The sequence below is a fragment of the Schistocerca americana genome, chromosome 7, assembly GCF_021461395.2.
Source record: "Schistocerca americana isolate TAMUIC-IGC-003095 chromosome 7, iqSchAmer2.1, whole genome shotgun sequence".
Lineage (NCBI taxonomy): Eukaryota > Metazoa > Arthropoda > Insecta > Orthoptera > Acrididae > Schistocerca > Schistocerca americana.
The window spans coordinates 485,169,860-485,192,125 of record NC_060125.1 but is presented as its reverse complement, the minus strand read 5'-3'; the positions used below and the strand labels follow the sequence as shown (position 1 = coordinate 485,192,125).

Sequence of the window (22,266 nt, the reverse complement as noted above, 5' to 3'; positions counted from 1 at the left end):
TTGTGCACTGGGAGGTTAAGAGTGTCGTATTGTACTTTAAAGATATGACCTGCGGAAACGTAGTAACTGAAGGCCGCCTGAAGCCGGCGACCTATCTGCAGCGGTAGTGGTAGGACCTGTGCCACGTAGAGGTTCAGGTATTCAACACGTTGTAGCTGATTCAAGTCCCGGAGCAGGTTCTGTCGCACCATTGCGCGTATGATCTGTAATAACCGTCGGTAGTTTGCTGCAGCTGTTTTACGTACATCATTCTTGAACGTGATTCCCAAATATCGCAGATCAGAAACTGATGGGAGGGGATCGAGGGCCTCCGGTCCGAGACCACGCCCGATATCCAACGCCGCCGACTTGTTGATGTTCAGAAGACTGCCTGCGGCCTGTCCGTATCGCTCAATCCAGGTTAGTACGCTTTGAACTTCGTCATTGGAACGAACCAGCAGTAGCAGGTCGTCGGCGTATGTCCTGTAGCGAAAGGTGACGTCCCGCAGCGTGATGCCAGATAGGCGGTGGTTTAGGCCCCCTAGGAGTGGCTCGAGTGCGATTGCATAAAGGTAGGTAGAAAGGGGACAACCCTGTCGTAGAGACCTCTTAATGGGTACTGGTCCTACCGTCCTTCCATTGACCTGACCAACTGAGCTACCCAAGCACGACTCACGCCCGTCCTCACAGCTTTACTTCTGCCAGTATCTCGTCTCTTATCTTCCAAACTTAACAGAAGCTCTCCTGCGGACCTTGCAGAACTAGCACTCCTAAAAGAAAGGATATTGCGGGGACATGACTTAGCACTTGCCCGCGAAAGGCAAAGGTCCCGAGTTCGAGTCTCGGCCTGGCACATAGTTTTAATCTGTCAGGAAGTTACATATCAGCCCACACTTCGCTGCAGAGTGAAAATCTCATTCCAGTATATTACTTGTTGAAATTCATTGCGGAACTGTGCGGTTATTTTTTTCTCTTTCCTACCAACGAGCCCGTATTCCCGATAACTTTGTCTTCTATTCCTTGCCGCTCTGCACGGTATTTGGATTTATAGCTTCCATTTCACAACAACTTCGCTGACAGTGGACACGAGAACACGTATATGTATTGTATGTAATTTCTCTGCTGGGACTCTTTATCCTTGTGCTAACTTTGCACTTGAAGATGGAAATAATTCAGAATCCCTTTGCTTTATGACAATAAAGTCAATCTTCACCTGCCGTATGACTTTTATGAGACCCAGCCAGCTTAACGACAAATCGACGCATAATTACGGGAATGGTCGCTAACCTCCTATGTCACTTTGTCACACCTTCATTTATTGTTACTTGGGTGTTACAAATTTGAGCACAATACGGTTAGCCGTTTCAATGCCTGGTTAGAAACCGTGTATAGCGCGATCTGGGAGCAACGGCATGGGTGTAATAGCTTCCTGCTCCCAACGGGATGCTTGATTTCAATGAGTCCTCTTGCCTCTTACTATGAGGTGCCTGATTTTGGTGAGTACCCTGGTCTCTCGTCATTGAGGTGCCTGATTTCGATGAGTAGCCCTGGTTTTTAGATTTGGAGGAGGGGACCAAACAGTGAGGTCTTACGTCTCGTCGGATTAGGGAAGGATAGGGAAGGAAGGCGGCCGTACCCTTTCAAAGGAGCGATCCCGGCATATGACTGAAGCGATTTAGGGACATCACGGAAAACCTGCCACGGGGGATTAGCCGGGCGGTCTAAGGCGCTGCACTCATGGACTGTGCGGCTGGTCCCGGCGGAGGCTCGAGTCCTCCCTCGGCCATGGGTGTGTGTGTTTGTCCTTAGGATAATTTAGGTTAAGTAGTGTGTAAGCTTAGGGACTAATGACCGTAGCAGTTAAGTCCCATAGGATTTCACACACATTTGAACATTTTTGAACGGAAAACCTAAATCAGGTTGGCCGGTCACGGGTTTGAACCGTCGTCCTCCCGAATGCAAGTCCAGTGTGATAACCACTGCGCCACCTCGTTCAGTCAGAATCCTTGGCAGGAACACCTTTCACTATGTTTAGCGTGATCCAAGAACAACGACATGGATGTAATAGTTTTCTGTTTCCATCATGATGCTTGATTTCGGCGAGCCCCCTTGCCTCTAACCATTGCGATGCTTAATTTCGGTGAGTCCTCTTGTCTCTCACCATTGTGGTACTTGGTTTCGTTGAATATCCTTGGTTGGTTGGTTGATTTTGGAGAGGGGACCAAACAGTGTGGTCATCGGTCCCATCGGGTTAAGGAAGGACGGGGAAGGAAATCGGCCGTGTCCTTTCAAGGGAACCATCCCGGCATTTGCCTGAAGCGATTTAGCGAAATCACGGATGGCTGGAGGCGCGTTTGATTCGTCGTCCTCCCGAATGCGAGTCCAGTGTGCTAACCACTGCGGCACCAGGTTCTGTCAGTATCCTTGGTAGGAACATCTGTCACTATGACTCCATTGACATTTTATCTTATTACAATGGTTACGGTTTGTATTCCGGTGGCAGCCCTGTAGCATCCAGCGGTGGTTGGATGGAAACACACACCGAAGTCAGTCACCCTGGTAGTGGGGTTCGAGGGCGGCCATCGAAATCATGCATTCCGATGGTTTGGGGAGTCACTACAATCAACCTCGTGGAGAACAGGAAATTTTCCCCCATAGGGAACAGGAAATTTTCGGAGGATGCTCCTGTGGCGGTTTGCCCTTTACGAGCAAAATCTGTTCGCGCCTGACTGTAACAGTCCCTAGAACAGCGTTACCTTGCACTTTGGTGGCTGGGTCTTCGCCTTTTTCGACGTTGGTGAAGCCGCATGTTTCCAGCGCTTGCTTTGCTCCTTTGTCTCGGTGTCATCGTAATTCAGCGAGCAGTCGCCAGAAGAAAATGGCTCTGAGCACTATGGGACTTAACATCTGAGGTCATGAGTCCCCTTGAACTTAGAACTACTTAAACCTAACTAACCTAAGGACATCACACACATCCATGCCCGAGGTAGGATTCGAGCCTGCGACCGTAGTGGTCGCGCGGTTCCAGATTGAAGCGCCTAGAACCGCTCGGCCACCAGAGGCCGGCGGTCGTCAGAAGTAGTTCTCTAGATTTTGAGTAGGTGTGAGCATTCGTGGTACCCTTCGGGAGGCGACCTTTGTCACTTACCAAGTGTCGTGCACGATGTTGAAAATTGATCTGTGACTGATTTTTCACTTTTCTCACCATCGCCTCGATAGTGATACGTCGGTCTTGGATCCCCAGCGGCTTCAATTCTCTTGCTATTTTCTGATCTAAACAGAGAAGTAATCTCCTACCTCGTTCTTCGAGTTTGACCTCACTGGAAGCTTCTGCCCCTCCTAATCACTATGTCATGTACTGATGCATTGTTGGCGCACAGTGCAGTATAACAAAATAATCGCGACACTCCTTTTCGTTTTTGTTATCCAGAGCGATAGAAGCACCCCAAGCGGCCAGCAAGCGATACTTTGAATGCGATATCGTATGAGTGCGAATACTAACGTTTATACAGATTTGTAACACAGTATTTACAATAGGGAGAATGTGTAGTGCCATAAAAATCGACACTAACCAAGAAATTACACCTTATTCGTGATCATTTAGTCTCCTAAGGACCCTGGGAGTTAAGAAACGGTGCATTACAGTACAGTTTATTTACAATTCTCTTGTAACCTACAGACATTTACTGAATAACATCGTTTTCCCTTAATAACAAAAAACTGGTAGTAAACACGAGAAGACCTGACCCTTTACGGAAAGATGCTGTATATCTAGCCAACAAAGTAGAGTTTCATTCGCTACACTTTCAGCCAAATCAGTGAATGTGGATCGTAGGAAACCTGCATCGAATGTAATACCAACAATATTTATCGTATCAAAAAACCAACCACTGCTGTAACTTTAGAGAAAACCACAGAGACATGGCGATAAATGGTCAAAAGCGATGAAAGTGCTTACCAACACAGGAGAAACTCAGTTCCATAATTGATGCTATATCTGAGTCATAAACGGCAAGAATCTTCGACACATTCGCTTTTAAAACAAAAGTAATTATATTTAGAAAAATATTTGTGTGTTATAAAGTCGATTGAAGGATAAGAAAGAGCGAATCATTGGACTCCATAAAGAGTTTTTAAGTGACACAAGGAAAGTGTCTATGATAATAACAACAGACAACGACAGAAATGTATGCTTCTCAGGCATGAAACGTATTTACATACTCTTGCTTTCAGCTGAATAAGCTGCAAATATAGACATATTCAAAAGCATTTCTTCATGAAAGACTTGTAGCTTTTGTCATTAAATCAGTGTGATTCGGCTGTTTTTACATGTTTTTCACGACAATTCATGTCTCTTGGCAACTAACTAACGCACATGACACAAAAATTTAACAACTCTTCCGTTAATTAAATAGAAAATAATTAAAAACAAACATTGTCTTTAGGGCGCATATGAATACCTGCTTTCTCACCGCTTGGAGCGCTAGTGTCGCTGTAAACAGTAACAACTTCCACAACAGAGAGTGTCGTGACTGTATTTATTAGACAGTGGTGTACACTTCCACCAACTCAACATATAGTGTTACAGCGTTGTTTTCCCCTACAGACGCAGAAAACGTATTACCATGCGATACTCCACTTTGTCGATGGGTGGAACCGTTTTGTTTTGGCATCTTTGATGGCGCGCTACGATACCGAGATTGGAATTCAGTGTGTACCACAACTTCAGACATGTACCTGAAAACAAACAACAAACGAAGTAATTTCATTGTTTCGACGTCACATTTAAAACGTTGTAACTGTCACTCGTTGAGAACGTATTATGGCGCCACACAGCACGTTGTCTAGATGTACATCTGCAACTGTACTACGCACATTGTGTGGCGAAGGCGCTCTGTGTGCCGTTGTTACTTCTGCTCTTTCCTGTTACAGTTGCGAATACAAATGGTTCAAATGGCTCTGAGCACTATGGGACTCAACATCTGTGGTCATCAGTCGCCTAGAACTTAGAACTACTTAAACCTAACTAACCTAAGGACATCGCACACATCCATGCCCGAGGCAGGATTCGAACCTGCGACCGTAGCAGCCGCGCGGTTCCGGACTGAGTTGCGAATAGTTCGTGGGAGCACGACTGCCGGTAAGCTTTCGTGTGCGCTCGGATCTCTCTAATTTTATCTTTTAGCGAGCTGTACTTAGGAGGAAACAGTGTATTGGTGGACTCTTCTAGGAGCTTTAACAGAAAACCACATGGGTGCTGCAAACGCCTTCAGCATCTACAATTGGAGTAGGCTGAGCATGTCCGTAATGTTTTCGTACATACTAAATGAATCTGTAACGAAACAAGCTCCTCTTCCTTGGACCTTCTCGATTTCCTCTATGAATCGTATCCGGTACGGATCCCATACTGCCGGCCGCGGTGGCCGAGCAGTTCTAAGCGCTACAGTCTGGAACCGCGCGACCGCTACGGTCGCAGGTTCGAATCCTGCCTCGGGCATGGATGTGTGTGATGTCTTTAGGTTAGTTAGGTTTAAGTAGTTCTAAGTTCTAGGGGACTGATGACCTAAGAAGTTAAGTCTCATAGTGCTCAGAGCCATTTGAACTAGTTTTTGATCCCATACTGTCGTGACGTGCAATATTCCCCAGGCGTTTGTCCACATAATGCAACTCACTGATGTGGCTGGGTGCAGCGCCAGATCGCAGGTGCTGTACTCTGTATCTAAGAGGTAGGTAAAAATAGCATGAGATGACAATGTTAATAGTTAACAGTTTTTAGTTATACCATTATCTGAGATAGTTGTAGTTTCCTTACAAATATTAACTGAGTGACCTTTTCTTCTATCCTGCTTAGTTCTACAATTTTTATTGTAATATAATCACTATCATTTTTCCAGTTTTACAAACTAAGACAAAAGCGTCACCTTGCCTCAGTTGAATTTGACCATGGGACAAAATGAAAACACCGATAAGAGTTGGAAACCTTTCTATTGCTATAAATTACAAGACAGTACATAAATTAATGGAACATTGTTATATATTGGATAAGGAGTTCTTGCGGTGGGGCGCTCAACTTTTCAACCAGCGCTGTTGACAACTGTTGGATGGTCGGTGGTGTATGTGGACCTGCTGCATAACGTCTCCCCCACGCATTCCGCACATACTCGATAGCGTTAGAGTAGGGAGAACTGACAGACGAGTCCATTCGCTGAATATCCTCTCGTTACAAGAGTTCCTCCACCTCCTCTATTCGTTGCGTTCTGGCACTGTCATCCATAAAAAAGAAGTCAGGGTAGAATGCACCACTGACAAGATTCACAAGAGCGTTACAACAACGTTGACTGCTCAGTGTACCGTGTTCAGAGATTTAGAGATCAGTTCGTCCACGCAACATTGTGTCTTCCAACACCATAACACGTGGACCACCAAAATTGTCAAGTTCAGCAATGTTCCTGGTTGCATTACGCGTTCCCACCTGTCGCCATATAAGGTTACATCCAGCATTGGTTTGCTGAACGTAAGAGAAGGAGTTGACCATCAATAAATCCTATAGGCTCGTCTTAAAATTAAGTTTATTAGAAGTTCAATATTTTACATTTTCTGGTAAGTTATTGAAAATGTGTGTTTCTAAAAATAGGTCGAAAGTAAGTGACTAAAATCTTTGTGACTACTGTTCTTATTTCTAATGATGGTTCCGTGAACTGAGCTGTTGGTCTGGAAAATATATGTATTATTCATCACAGATTTCATTAAGGAGTAAGTATACGGGGAAGCAGTAGCTAGTACCCACTGTTCCTTAAACATACTTCTGCAGGACTTTCTTGAGTTCACCCTATAAACAAATCGTAATACTGGTTTTTGGACGCGGTAAACGTTAGCTTCACTTAGTTGGTTATCCCAAAAACATCCTTTATGACACTACGTAAAGAAAGTAAGAGAATTATGTTGGCTTCTTTATTTGTATATCACCTTCATCTGACAACATTAGCACAGCAAGTGACAATTTGTTTAGGCGCTGTAGCAGTTCTGCGGCGTTATCCTCCAAGTTGAATTCATTGTCAGACCATAATCCCAGAAAGTTAACACAGTCAGCCTCTCCTACCTTCTGTTCTTCATACACTGAGGGTAAAAAGCCCCAACACCAAGAAGGAGCTGTGCAAGTTAAACAAAAGTTGGTAGGGGTGCTTAAAAGACACCGTTATCAACACCTCATTAAGTTTTAACGAGGTCGTGTCATAGACTTATGAAAAACTGGACGTTCTTCTGCGATAATCGGAAAGACTTGGTAGGAATGTAGCCACTGTACGTGGCTGCTGGCAGCGGTGGTCACGACGAGCATGCATGGTCATAAAAAGACCAGGCTCCCCGGACAGTCACGTGAGTATTGGAAGAAGGGCGGAACCAGTCCAAAGTACTGTTATCCAAGATGGCGCCGAAGACGTCATCCAAGATGGCGGCTGTGACGTCAATCAAGATGGCGAATTTTGGCGGGAAATTTGAATTTTGGTGAGAAAGTGCCACGTTCCCCTCTCCCAGAAAAATGGCGCAAAGTTCAGATTGCAGCAGGATAATGCACCACACCACTCTTATCTCTACTAAGCAAAGAAAATGGCAGGAAAAAGTACTTGTCTTCATTATTTAACCAATTTCAAACAGGTGTGTTCCCCACTGGTTCTGGACTCCAACTGGCTTAGTTCATATTGTCGCCACCAGAGAGCGCCACCCTGATGTCAGATGATGACACAAGTAGCGTTATTCAGGACGGCTGCAACCAATGTGTTCACCACAAGCTCCAGAGCTGGCTTAGTTCATATCGTCGCCACCAGAGGACGCCACCATGATGTCAGATCATGACGCAAATGCAGTTATTCAAGATGGCAGCAGCCAGTGTGTTCACTGCGAGCTCCAGAGCCCAACTGACTTAGTTCATATCGTGGCCACCAGCGGGCGCTACCGTGAAGTTGGGTGCTGACACAAGATTGTCTGCTCTCTCTCGCGTGCGCTTTATAACGGGACACACGATGCACCAGCTACCCACTACCGAGCGACCGCTTACATCACAGCCTCAAGCCCACACCTTTATACACACGCCGGACATAGTCTTCTGTAAATATGCTAACGAATTTAACTGAACGTAAGTGACACCAACGTCGCTCAACAAACCTGCCAATTAACCAGGTACTTAATTCCATTTTAATTTTAATTATATTCAATAATTCAATTTACAGTTTCAATATTCAATGATCAAATGACAAGTTCCACATATTCCCATTATTAGCGCGGTGTTCATTCATGACCTAGCACCCCCCACCCCTAGAATGCTGCACTCCTATTAGCTACTGCATTAGTAACGTGATTCGACTTCACAGAACCTAGGACTTGGAATCAGTTTTCACAAATGCCACACCCACCTGAACTTGAATTCAAGTAGTTAGTCTCCACCATTACCCTCAACCCAGCACCAAGCCGCCTTACCAATCCATGTTGGTGGGCTGAAGTCTACTAGCGTGCACAGCGCATGACTTAATCCAAGATGGTGGGGCGAAATGGCAGGAAAACAGATCTGAACACAAGTCTTTATTTTGCAGGAGGTGTCTGCACCACGAGATTTACTGTCCAACTGACATAGTGCACATTACTGCAATCAGATCGTACTGACATCCCTCCTAAGACCTAATCCCAGGTGGTGGTCTGTAGTGTTGAAAATTATGCTAAAATTACTCAGGCTGTGCTGAGCTGTTGGGGACAGTAAGGAAGGAGTGCACCCTATTTATTTTCGAACATTTTATTTACGTATGGAATGTATTTACCACACTGACGCAAAACACTCGCCATGGTATGCTTTGGGTCACAATACGAGTCTGCAGTCACGCAAACAACTCCTAATTTACGCAAATAATTTAAGTACAGATTTTCAGACTCCTCCTAAATAACTCAGCACAGTTATGTCTAGACATGCTCAGTACTCGTAAACTGCCCAAATAACTCATAGCAAAGCCTACAAATTTGCTCACAAAATAAGTCAATCAACGCGTGCAAGCACCCTCCGCCAACCCCTCTCCAGCAGAGCTCACAAACACCCCCAGCGACGTGGCGCGACCGCCAGCTGTCAAACCACGCACAGGCCCAGGCCCGGGACCCGCAAACATGAGGCGGCCACATCTCATTCATAACTCATTTCTGAGAAATTCCTATCCAAATACGTGTTCACCCAGACACACGTGCTGACGTGATCGGGCGGGAGTGCAGCCGAGAGCTGCAGACGAACGCAGGCGAAAGTTGTATGCAGGCGCCGTTGATGACGCTATCAGACAGGGGCGGCGGGCTCGCTTACAGAGCGCGCACTCCCAGCAGGACCGCGCGCGTGGGGTGTTCCTCGCTACCCTCATTCTAACTGCGGTCCGGCGAAAAGGCTGCAGAAATCCATTCCATAATAGCAGAACATGGTTTCTCCTTAGCTATTCTAACGGACCACAAGTGATGTTCGACTGACGCTTCGCCACGCGTAGCGACATACCGTTGCAAAGGCATCTAGCAACGTTATCAATCTTATACTCAAGTCACATTTCTATCTAAAATAATAATCAATTCTAACTCTAGTTAATTCCATAGTCCCCCAGAAATACTTAACGTGCGCTTTTGTACTATTTTCGTCTTCTCTCAGCTTTTATGCACGAAATTCTTGCCCTAATAGAACCTCTTTACGAAAATAACGCACAATAACGTCCAATGTAGTCTTCCTCACGGACCTAAAGTGATACCCACCCCATCACGTTATACCCATCCTGCTATCAACATATGCAAATGCTCGCACAGCTATGTAGAGGCTCCCATATCCCAGCAAAAAGCATGTCAATCCAACATTATCATTTGCTCTTATCGAATTTACTCACCGATTTACTTATGCCGCTGATATCCAAGCACCAGGCACCTCTTCTTTCTGAGACAGATCCCTAAATTACATTACAATTAAAACCTTAAACTTGTCTATAGATCATCAAATACATACCATACCCACAACAATAATGGAACTACAATTAAATGTTACTATTCATGCTATAGTCTGACACCCATCAATGTACAGTTACTGTCAGCTCTTGACTACTCTGCTTCAGTATCTGCAGCACATATAATTTTCTACGAAAAATCTCTCACCGTTATCGATGTGCTCAATCTATACATACCTCACTACAGGATACACAGTCATCCTCTCTAGTCATGTCATAATATAAACCACAGTAACTTCACAATACAATATACACACATTTTACACAAACAGTGCAATTATCTTTTATATCGATACAGCGCCCAAAAAAATTATCCTATGCCTACACTCACACAGGCTATATGTCATGATGCTCCCCAGTCCTAGGTAAGCACCGTCCACCTTTTCTGTTTTTCTACAGAAATGACATTTAGCCGCAATAAACTATTTTACACTGTTCGCCATATTGCTCCAACAAGTAAACCTCGCAAAGTGCCATACATATCGTCAAATACGTAAAGACACCTGCTCATTTACCCTGTCATCCCACTCATGCCAGGAGCTTGAATATTAGTGAATGAAACCGATCTCCAACTCAGCACTGTATCAACACTTGCCGTGTCGATGTAGTAAACATACAGTTCCTATCCTAGGCCATATAAAATCACCCCTTTTACATCAGAAAGGCCTTGCTCAATTTAAGTCACTCTCAGATCTTATGTGCAAAGACAGGCTCGTTTCCCCTCAGTACAAACGCGCTACTGTTTCTTGTCGGACCTGCCTGCTTGCTTGCTTTTCTACACACATCTCCGGACTCTTGGAGATAAGAAAACATCAATTTTAGCGGTACTTCTCGTTATCAAGCACACGGCAGTAGATGCCCAATCGCTCACGCAACATAATTCCGAACATATAGACTGGAAATTATTTCTCTACAAACCCCAAACTTTAGGTAGGTCGAGCATGCTCTATAACACTGAGTAACTAGAAACAAACAGATGAAAAATGATCTTTCCACCCACGAATACCGATCTCGCTGATCTAACAAACTCTCATATCAACCCTATAATTATAAGCCAACTAAGTCTTTCCCATGTCTAGAGAACAAGCAAACGTGTCTTCCACATGCCAGATGCACACACCACTATCGATTTTCTCTCAACTAAATAATGGCCCAAAATGTGCAGAAGCAGTCAACCAAACAACTTACATGGAAGTGAATAACAGTCAAGTGCAAACGCAGCTCCATACACAATCCACTCATATTTCTACTTGATCACAAAAGCTGCCCATCTTACGATCACAGTCTCAATTGAACGTCATTCGACAATGAGCCAAGTATCAGAAATACACCCTACCAAAAGCGGTGGCTCTGGAAATGGAAATATCTGTACCGACCTTACGACTGAAACTACTTGCATCTGCGTTAAAGGATAACCGAGAGTTGACTGGGTGATCGACTGAGACAGAGCTTTACGAGGTACGATTTAATGGTTGACTGATTCATTCTAGAGAAGAAGTTGCTGCAGGTCAATTTTTTTCCATTGTTCTGTCCAGAGGAATCAGTCGTGTGACACAGCCTTCGTTCTACCTTTATACAGCCATGTGTTCTGTATGTGGTTTAAAGCACTGTCTACTTGCCATCGTTAACGGTAAACCTGTCGGTCATCAGAGGACCTCCATCTCATGAGTGATTAAACTTGACACATTCCTCTAATTGAATGTTGATTTATGCGATCCTCCCTGTCGCACCCTGGATGTAAAATTGAGACTTCAGCGTCAGAACTAAGTTAGCAATAGGAGCTTGTGAAGCACTGCAATCCCCGTGTACACAATTGCCCGACACATGTGCGGTTTACATAGTTAGTGACGGAATGACTTGTAATTTTCACATGTCGGACGCTGTTCCTATGCGTTATCTGTTTCTTTGTAGGATCTATACCCCACTACGAAGGATCATTTTATATAGGCCTGATGCAAGCATAGTATAATTTCTGAGCCATGATTGGATGTGAACAGTGGACACTATCCGTATCAGGGAACCTATATTGTGCTCATATCACGCACAGCAAGTGTTTTACGGAAGTAGTTTGTTTTTCGTTTTACAGTTCAATAAGACAATTTATGGTAGAGAAATTGGGAAGAAAGATGTATGTCATCCGCTTGAAATATATTTCTCACATTGGAATATTAACAATGCTACAATTCCATACATCTGATAGGTCGCAAACGCATACGATCTAACATTATAGGCCAGTTTTAAGTGCAGAACGTTGTTTCTTTAGGAATGCATGTGTTTATGTTCTCTCTCTTACGAATACCTTCCAGGTGCCGATCCTAGACTCTAGAACAATACTTTGGAGTTGATAGCTTGGTTGATTTACATAAAAATGCGTCGAACCTCATCCAACTGGGGTTCCATCGCTTATAAAAATCAATGGTTTGTTGTTCTTCTTAACTGTCGCTATTATATTACCACACTTTGAAATCTGTTACTATACATCGATAAGCGGTGCTAAGCTCCTCGATATGGTCACATCTCGGGAAATCTCGTGCACTTGGACGGGTTAGGACTCGGAAAGCTCAATTCATTCACGAGACGTGGAGTGTAGTGGTCTTCTTCTGGTCGGTTGCAGATTAATTCGCTAACTGTGCTGCAGGGCTGGTTGGTCAATGACAGTGTGGTGAGGGTCTTTGACTCACTAATTTTACCCTAAGACAGCGAGAATGCTCTTTGACTCCCATATGCTGAGAGACAGATCATAAATTAAACACTGTGCTCGAGGTGATAGAAATATGTGGAGCATTGTCTGGTATACTTTGATGATTTATGTGTTCGAGAGTTCAGACTGAATGGATGTACTGCTCAGTCATACACCCATGTTCGCAATGATACTCGCAACATGGAGAGGGCATGGTGCCACATAATTGGTCCGTGTTGAACTTAGTGTAAAATTCTTCTCGCTATCAAGTGTAATGTTTATTATTAGAGTACATGGGTGGTGTCTTTTCCATCCCATCCCCGCATTGGTTAGCAGATAATGACTGACTGAAAAAGTTTTGGTGGATGGACAGCAACTTCTGGGGTTTGCTAGCAGCGAAACAGTGATTGTATACATAAGTGCAATATGCGGAATGAGTCGAAAGGGAACACATAGTCGTCAGCTATTCCATCAGTGTGAGAGATTAGTCTAAAAGTAGAGCTCTTGAATCACCTTCGGGACTGAGCGAGGTGGCGCAGAGGTTAGCACACTGGACTCGCATTCGGGAGGACGACAGTTCAATCCTGCGTCCGGCCATCCTGATACGGGTTTTCCATGATTTCCCTAAATCGCTCCAGGCAAATTCCAGGATGGTTCCTTTGAAAGGACATGGCCGACTTCCTTCACCATCCTTCCCTAATCAGATGAGACCGAAGACTTCACTGTTTGGTCTCTTCCCCCAAACAACATAACTTAACCCATAACTTTTGGACTAGAGTTTGGAGACCTAATGCCGTAAAAGTCTTCCAGTTTGTTTATGTAGTAAGTGTCTTTTATTCAAAATCAACAGATGTGTGGTGTATTATGGTTTCCGCGGTATGGCACAGGAGGCAGTAAGAGCAGCAGTTTCAGGTGAAAATTCGCAGAGGGATTGAGTAGGCCGCTAGGAATGCTTGCCTGGCTGCACACTGGACTATTCTGGGGAGCATTGTGGAATCTCTTACTCCGCACTGGACCGCAACACAGCTGTGCATCATTGCGCCGGCATCAGTGCCTAGTTGACTTCTAAGTGGGATGAGCTTTTATAGTTCGTAATTTTCCTCCGTTGGGAGCTAGAGAATAACGATGATAGCATGTTGGGCTGACTGATTTGAATGGGCACGCATCTATAGTACTTGTATGTAGTTTGGGGACGTACCATATTGCGCGCATTTCTGCCGAATGGTCAAAACACGGTCCTTTTGCACTAACTTGGGTCGTTCTGTTTATACATGGGTTGCAGTAGGTGGTGAATATGTCTTTCTTCGACTTTTGCTCAGTTTGGACAAATTGGAACGATCACATGTGGAAAACTGGCGAAATGAGAGCAGTTGCAAGATGCGTAGGGGGTGACTAAAACTATATTGGAATTTTACTGTAGCACCTAGGTTCGGGAAAGGTGACTCGTTTCAAAATATGACAGTGCCAGATATATCATTCAGTAGTCGTTGTAATAATTAAAGGAATGGTCAATAGGATCGAACGCGGGTATGTGCTTGAACGAAAAGACCCGATTCCAAATGACTGACATCATTTCTAGCAGATAGCGTGACACTAGAGATCGGTGAAACTCGTGTACATTTTTTTAAGATCTCAATCAGCACATTATCTACTACTACTGTTTGTGTTCCTTCTCAATCAGTCATCGCCTATAACTCAGTGGATATATTGCTGAACGTCTGATATGGTCTTGAGACAGAATGGTTCAAATGGCGCTGAGCACTATGGGACTTAACATCTGTGGTCATCAGTCCCCTAGAACTTAGAACTACTTAAACCTAACTAACCTAAGGACATCACACACATCCATACCCGAGGCAGGAATCGAACCTGCGACCGTAACGGCCGCGCGGTTCCAGACTGAAGCGCCTAGAACCGCTCGGCCACTCCTGCTGGCGATAGCAAAGGAAAGAGTATGTTCAGTCGTAAGGTGGGTACGGATATTTCCATTTCCAGAGCCACTATCTTCGGTAGGGTGTATTTCCAATACTTGGCTCATTGTCGAATGAAGTTCAATTGAGACCCTGATCATAAGATGGGCAGCTTTTGTAGTCAAGTGAAAATTTCAGTAGATTGTGTATGGAGGTGCGTTTGCGCTTGGCTTTCACTTCCATGTAAATTTTTTTGTTGACTGCTTCTGCACATTTCAGGCCTTTGTTTAGTTGAGAGAAGATCGATAGTGGTGTGTGCATCTGGCATGTGGAAGACATGTTTGTTTATTCTCTAGACATGGGAAAGACCTGAGTTGGCTTATAATTATAGGGATGATATGAGAGTTTGTTAGATCAGCGAGATCGGTATTCGTGGGTGGAAAGATCATGCACTAATATTCAAGCTCCTGCCATGAGTGGGATGACAGTGTAAATGAGCAGGTGCATTTACGTATTTGACTATGTGTATGGCACTTTGCGAGGTTTAGTTGTTGGTGCAATATGGCGAACAGTGTAAAATAGTTTATTGAGGCTAAATGTCATTTCTGTAGAAAAACAGAAAAGGTGGGTGGTGCTTACCTAGGACTGGGGAGCATCATGACATATAGCCTGTGTGAGTGTAGGCATAGGATAATTTTTTTGGGCGCTGTATAGATATAAAAGATAATTGCACTGTTTGTGTAAAATCTGTGTATATTGTATTGTGAAGTTACTGTGGTTTATATTATGACATGACTAGAGAAGATGACAGTGTATCCTATAGTGAGGTATGTAAAGATTGAGCACATCGATAACGGCGAGAGATTTTTCGTAGAAAATTATATGTGCTGTAGATACTGAAGCAGAGTAGTCAAGAGCTGACAGTAACTGTACATTGATGGGTGTCAGACTATAGCATGAATAGTAACATTTAATTGTAGTTCCAATATTGTTGTGGGTATGGTATGTATTTGATGATCTATAGACAAGTTTAAGGGTTTAATTGTAATGTACTTTAGGGATCTGTGCAAAATAATTTTACCACTGAAACTCCCAGAAAGAAGAGGTGCCTGTCAGCCCTCCAACATGGGTCAGTCAGGGGGCGTGGTGCTGGGTAGAGGATCGTGGTGCAGACATTAACTACTGGATTCCAATTTCAGGTGGGTGTGGCATTGGTGAAACTTGATTCTAAGTCCTAGGTTCTATGAAATCGAATCACGTTACTAATGCAGTAGCCAATAGAGTGCAGCATTGTAGGGGTGGGTGGTGCTAGCTCCTGAATGAACATGTACTGATAGTGGGAATATGTGGAACTTCTCATTTGATCATTGAATATTGAAACTGTAAATTGAATTATTGAATACGATTAAAATTGAAATGGAAATATGTACTTAGGTAATTGATAGGTTAGATGAGCGACGTTGGTGTCACTTGTGTTCTGTTAAATTCGTTAGCATATTTACAGAAGACTATGTTCGGCGCGAGTATAAAGGTGGGGGCTTGAGGCTGTGATGTAAGCAGTCGCTCACTCTCGGGCCCTGATGCAGCACATGTCTGGTTACAACGAGAGGGAGAGCAGACAATCTTGTGTCATCACCCAACTTCACGATAGCGCCCTCTGGTGGCCACGATATGAACTAAGTCAGTTGTGCTCTGGAGGTCGTGTTGAACACACTGGGTGCAGCCATCTTGAATAACGCTACTTCGGTCATCACCTGTCGTCACTGTGGTGTCCTCTGGTGGCGACAATATGAACGAAGCTAGTTCGAGTTCAGACCCAGTGGGGAACATACCTGCTTGAAATTGGTTAAATAATAAAGACTAGTACTTTTTTCCCACCATTTTCTTTGCTTAGTAGAGATAAGAGTGGTGTTGTGCATTATCCTGCCAGAATTTGAACTTCGTGCCATTTTTCTGGGGGAGGGGGGGGGTCGTGGCACTTTCCCGCCAAAATTCAAACTTCCCGCCAAAATACGCCATCTTGATTGACGTCATAGCCGCCATATTGGATGACGTCATCGTCGACATCTTGGATAACGGTACTTTGGACTGGTGTCACCCTTGTTCCAATACTCACGTGGCACTACCACCAGGGAAGATCATCTTGTTTGGCATATGGTACTGGGGCATTTGCATCTACAGTAGCAATCTGACCAGCAGTTGGTACCACAGTGACACAGCAAACTGTTAAAAACAGGTTACTTCAAAGACAGCTCCAAGCCAGACGGCCTGTAGTGTGCATTCCACAGACCCCAAATCATCGTAATTTCTGCAGTGTCAAACGAGAGCTTATTGGGTGGCGGGGTGGAGATCTGTTGTGTTTTCTGATGGAAGCCTGTTTTGCCTCTGTGTCAGTGATGGCTGTGCGTTGTTTACAAGAAGGCCACTAAAGGCATGGCGTCAACCTGTCTGCATGCTAGACACACTGGACCTACACGTGGAGTTAGGGTCTGGGGTGCGATTTCGTATGACAGCAGTAGCACTCTCGTGGTTATCCCACGCACCCTTACTCCAAAGTTGTACGACAATCTGATGGTTCGACCTGTTGTGCTGTCATTCATGAACAGCATTCAAGGAATTATGTTCAGCAAGATAACTCTCGTCCACATACCGCTCTTGTAGCCCAACATGCTGTACAGAGTGTTAACATGCTGCCTTGGCCTGTTCGAGCACCAGATCTCTCTCTAGTCGACCATGTATGGGACATCAATGGACGACAACTTCAGCATCATTCGCAATCAGCATTAACCGTCTCTTTATTGACCGACCAAGTGCAACAGGCATGGAACACCTTACCCACAAACTGACATCCGGCACTTGTTCAACTCAATGCATGTACGTTTGCGTGTTTGCATTCAACATTCTGGCGGTTACATCGGTTACTAATGTACCATCATTTTATATTTGCAATGGCTTTTCAAGCGCTTTCATTAACTTAAGATCTTGCAACGTAAATCTCTTAAATACGTTACCTAAACAAAAATGATCGCGAAATTTCTTTATTCTATTTTGATTATTTCGTGGTTTTGCATGTTTTTTCTGTCAGTTTACGTATGTGATTAAAAGTATCCGGATGCCTGACTGAAAATTACTTACAGGTTCGCGGCGCCCTCCATCGGTAATGCTGGAATTCAGTATGGTGTTGGCCCACCCTTAGTCTTGATGACAGCTTCCACTCTCGCAGGCATACGTTCAATTAGGTGCTGGAAGGTTTCTTGGGGGATGGTAGTCCATTCTTCACGGAGTGCTGCACTGAGGAGAGATATCGGTGTCGGTCGGTGAGGCGTGGCATGACGTCGGCGTCCCAAAACATCCCAAAAGTGTTCTATAGAATTCAGGTCAGGACTCTGCAGGCCAGTCTACTACAGGGATGTTATTGTCGTAGCGAGGTGGTTACTCCGCCACATGCCGTGCATTATGAACAGGTGCTCGATCGTGTTGAAAGGTGCCATCGCCATGCCGCACTTAAAACATCAATGTAGGCCTGTGCTGTGATGGTGCCAAGTAAAACAACAAGGAGTGCAAGCCCCCTCCATGAAAAACACGACGACACCATAACACCGTAGCCTCCGAATTTTAATGCTGGCACTACACGCGCTGGAAGATGACGTTCGCCAGGCATTCACCATACCCACACCCTGCCATCGGATCGCCAGATTGTGTACTGTGATTCGTCTCTCTACACAACGTTTTTCCATTGTTCAATCGTCCAATGTTTACGCTTCTTACACCAATCGAGGTGTCGTTTGGCATCAGTGGACCTAGCGATGTTTAGGAGTGTCGAAATCTCGCGTACAGACGTATGACACAAGTGACAACCAATCACCTGACCACGTTCAAAGTCGGTGAGTTCCGCGGATCGCCCCATTCCGCTCTCTCACGATGTCTAATGACTTGACGTCGCTGATATGGAGTACCTGGCAGTAGATGGCAGCACAATGGACCTAATATGTAACACGTATGTTTTTGGGGGTGTCTGGATACTTTTGATCACATAATGTATCTTAGGTATATATCTTACCCCACTCGTTACCTTGCCCGGCCTCCCTTATTTATCCTCTACTCGTGCGCATTAACTATCCACATGCGAGGCGAGCTGCCGTTCGTTAACCCCAGGCAAGTCGGCGGTGGGTGGGTGGCGGATCTGGAGAGAGCTGCCCGTGACCCCGCGGATCTGGAGAGAGCTGCCCGTGACCCCGCGGAGTCCGTGGCACCGGCTGGAAGGTCGGCGGGTCGCTGGCTCCAGAGGAGCGACGCCCGCAGCTCAGCGCCTCGCCTCGCCTCGCCTCGCCTCGCTCCGGCCTCGGCTTTTGTAAAGCCTCTGAAGGCTGCGGACTTTTTGCCGCCGGGTGACGCCGCTCGCGGGCGGCCATTCCCGCCCCATCAACATCTCAGCATGCGCGTGCCCCGCACAGGGCCTGACAGCCAATCAATCAGCCTATAGCGCGCGTTCGCACGGTGGCTGCGGCGCTGGAGCAAACTCCAGGACGAGCTGGGTTCAAACCTCTCTCCAGCAAATCCCAGTTCCTCCACCTAGATCCATAGTTCCCAAATATGCCGTGAAGTGCATAACAGAGGGTACTTCCCAATGCACTACTTACCAGGATTTCTTGCCGCTCCTTTAGAGAATAGAGCACAGGAAGAATGGTAGCTTAATTGCTAATAACCCCAACCATTTGTAGTTTATACTGAGAAAAAACTGACGAGACTCTGAAAGGCCTACGCCGATAAAAGTCCCCTGGAGTAAACTGTATTCCATCAGAATTACTGAGGCCCGCACGTGAGCCATTTGCAATAACAAAATCATGAGAGGGCCTCCCCCAAAGAAAACAAAGGTACATTTTTCTACATGTACAATACTGGCCATTAAAATAACTACACCACGAAGATGCCTTGCTACAGACGCGAAATATAACCGACAGGAAGTAGATGCTGTGATATGCACATAATTAGCTTTTCAGAGCATTCACACAAGGTTGGCACCGGTGGCGACACCTACAACGTGCTGACATGAGGAAAGTTTCCAACCGATTTCTCATACACAAACACCAGTTGTTCGGCGTTGCCTGGTGAAACGTTGCTGTGATGCCCTATGTAAGGAGGAGAAATGAGCGCCATCACATTTCCGACTTTGATAAAGGTCGGATTGCAGCCTATCGCGATTGCGGTTTATCATATCGCGACATTGCTGCTCGCGTTGGTCGAGATACAGTTAGCAGAATATGGAATCGGTGGGTTCAGGAGGGTAATACGGAACGCCCTGCTGGATCCCAACGGCCTCGTAACACAAGCAGTCGAGATGACAGGCATCTTATCCGCATGGCTGTAACGGACCGTGCAGCCACGTCTCGATCCCTGAGTCAACAGATGGGGACATTTGCAAGACAACAGCCACCTGCACGAACAGTTCGACGACGTTTGCAGCAGCATGGACTATCAGCTCGGAGACCATAGCTGCGGTTAGCCTTGACACTGCATCACAGACAGGAGCGTCTGCGATCGTGTAGTTAACGACGAACCTGGGAGCACGAATGGCAAAACATCATTTTTTCGTTGTAACTCTTCAGGCTTTCCCGGCGATCTAATGACATCTTGGGTTGTCGGGTGTTCTGCCGGATATCAGCGTCGTACTTGCACGATATTTCGGTCACGTAGCTCGTGATCTTCATCAGGTGCGACCTGAGACTGATAAAGTCTCAGGTCGCACCTGATGAAGATCACGAGCTACGTGACCGAAATATCGTGCAAGTACGACGCTGATCTCCGGCAGAACACCCGACAACCCAAGATGTCATCATTTTTTCGGATGATTCCAGGTTCTGTTTAAAGCATCATGATGGTCGCATCAGTGTTAGGCGACGTCGCGGTGAACGCACGTTGGAGCGTGTATTCGTCATCGCCATACTGGCGTATCACCCGGCGTGATGGTATGGGGTACCATTGGTTACACATCTCGGTCACCTCTTATTCGCATTGACGGCACTTTGAACAGTTGACGTTACATTTGAGATGTGTTACGACCAGTGGCTCTACCCTTCATTCGATCCCTGCGGAACCCTACATTTCTGCAGGATAATGCACGACTGCATGTTGCAGGTCCTGTACTGGCCTTTCTGGATACAGAAAATGTTCGACTGCTGCCCTGGCCAGCACATTCTCCAGATCTCTCCCCAACTGAAAACGTCTGGTCAATGGTGGCCGAGCAACTGGCTCGTCACAATACGCCAGTCACTACTCTTGATGAACTGTGCTATCGTGTTGAAGCTGCATGGGCAGCTGTACCTGTACACGCCATCCAAGCTCTGTTTGACTCAATGCCCAGGTATATCAAGGCCGTTATTACGACCAGAGTTGGTTGTTCTGGGTACTGATTCTCAGGATCTATGCACCCAAATTGTGTGAAAATGTAATCACATGTCAGTTCTAGTATAATATATTTGTCCAATGAACACCCGTGTATCATCTGCATTTCTTCTTGGTGTAGCAATTTTAATGGCCAGCAGTGTATATCTGCATTCCACTTTCACTGTGACGCGTACTTCAGCTTGAGAGTTCGGTTACAGCAATTGAATCTGGCACCTCCATGGTTCGTGGTCAGTAGTTCCTAACATTACTGTGTGTAGCCGTATCTTCACAGAGTTATAGGACGGAGTGGCCATTTGTTCTGGTAATTGGTTGTTAAGCCTCATCTATATTCTACACTTACTGACGTTGTAAACTAGTGTGTGTGCTCCTCTGCATTAGGTTGCAAACACGTGAAGAAGAAATAGAAGTCAGACTAGTAAATCAACCCATTTTCCCTACCGTCACCATATCTACCTCCATAGTTAACATCCGAGTCCATGTACTTTCGTCAACCACAGAGACCGGAAAAATCTCAGATTGAGCCCATCGCTACTTCACTTCTGAATGAAGCCGCTTCCGTACCAGAAGACGGATGAGCAAATATCCCGCTTCACCTCTGATCTGAGCATGGGCTTCTGCAGTAAGATTGTCGCGACTCACTTCGACTTACGACTCATCCATTACCAAACTACTCCACATGACACAGGCCAAACATCACCAGCCGTCAAGAAAATTGTAATATCTCCAGCTGTAAAGAAGGGAGCAGCCGAGAAGTGTAAATACTACGGAACTGTCAGCTAGATTAGCTGATAGTTGAACATCAGTCTGGATTTCGGATCAAATTGAAATAGCTCTAAGCGCTGTGGGACATAACATCTGAGGTCATCAGTCCCCTAGACTTAGAACTACTTAAACCTAACTAACCTAAGGACATCACACACATCCATGCCCGAGGCAGGATTTGAACATGCAGCCGCAGCAGCAGCGCGGTTCCAAACTGAAGCGACTATAACCGCTCGGCCACAGCGGTCGGCTTTGGATTTCGGAGAAATGTAGAAACACACAAGGGAATACTGACCTTACGACTTATCTTAGTAAAAGGAGAGGGAAACCTACGTCTATAGCATTTGTAGGTTTAGAGAAAGATTTTAACAGTATTGACTGGAATACACTGTTCGAAATTCTGAAAGTATCGAGGATAAAATACAGTAAGCGAAAGTTTATTTGCAACTTGTACAGTGACCACTCCAGTTGTAAGAGTCGAATAACATGGAAGCAGTGGTTGAGTAGATAGTGAGACAGAATTGTA

General features: G+C 45.3%; 1 protein-coding gene across 1 annotated transcript in view; it reads right to left on the bottom strand.

Annotated features, from left to right (window-relative positions):
- Nucleotides 1–18,985, bottom strand: part of LOC124623032 (nose resistant to fluoxetine protein 6-like) — a 221,900-nt gene extending 202,915 nt beyond the window's left edge. The window contains exon 1 of the mRNA XM_047148824.1: nucleotides 18,827–18,985. Within this exon, the coding sequence (XP_047004780.1) occupies nucleotides 18,827–18,985 (159 nt within the window). The remainder of the gene's footprint in view (nucleotides 1–18,826) is intronic.
- Between the last annotated feature and the right edge of the window lie 3,281 nt (nucleotides 18,986–22,266).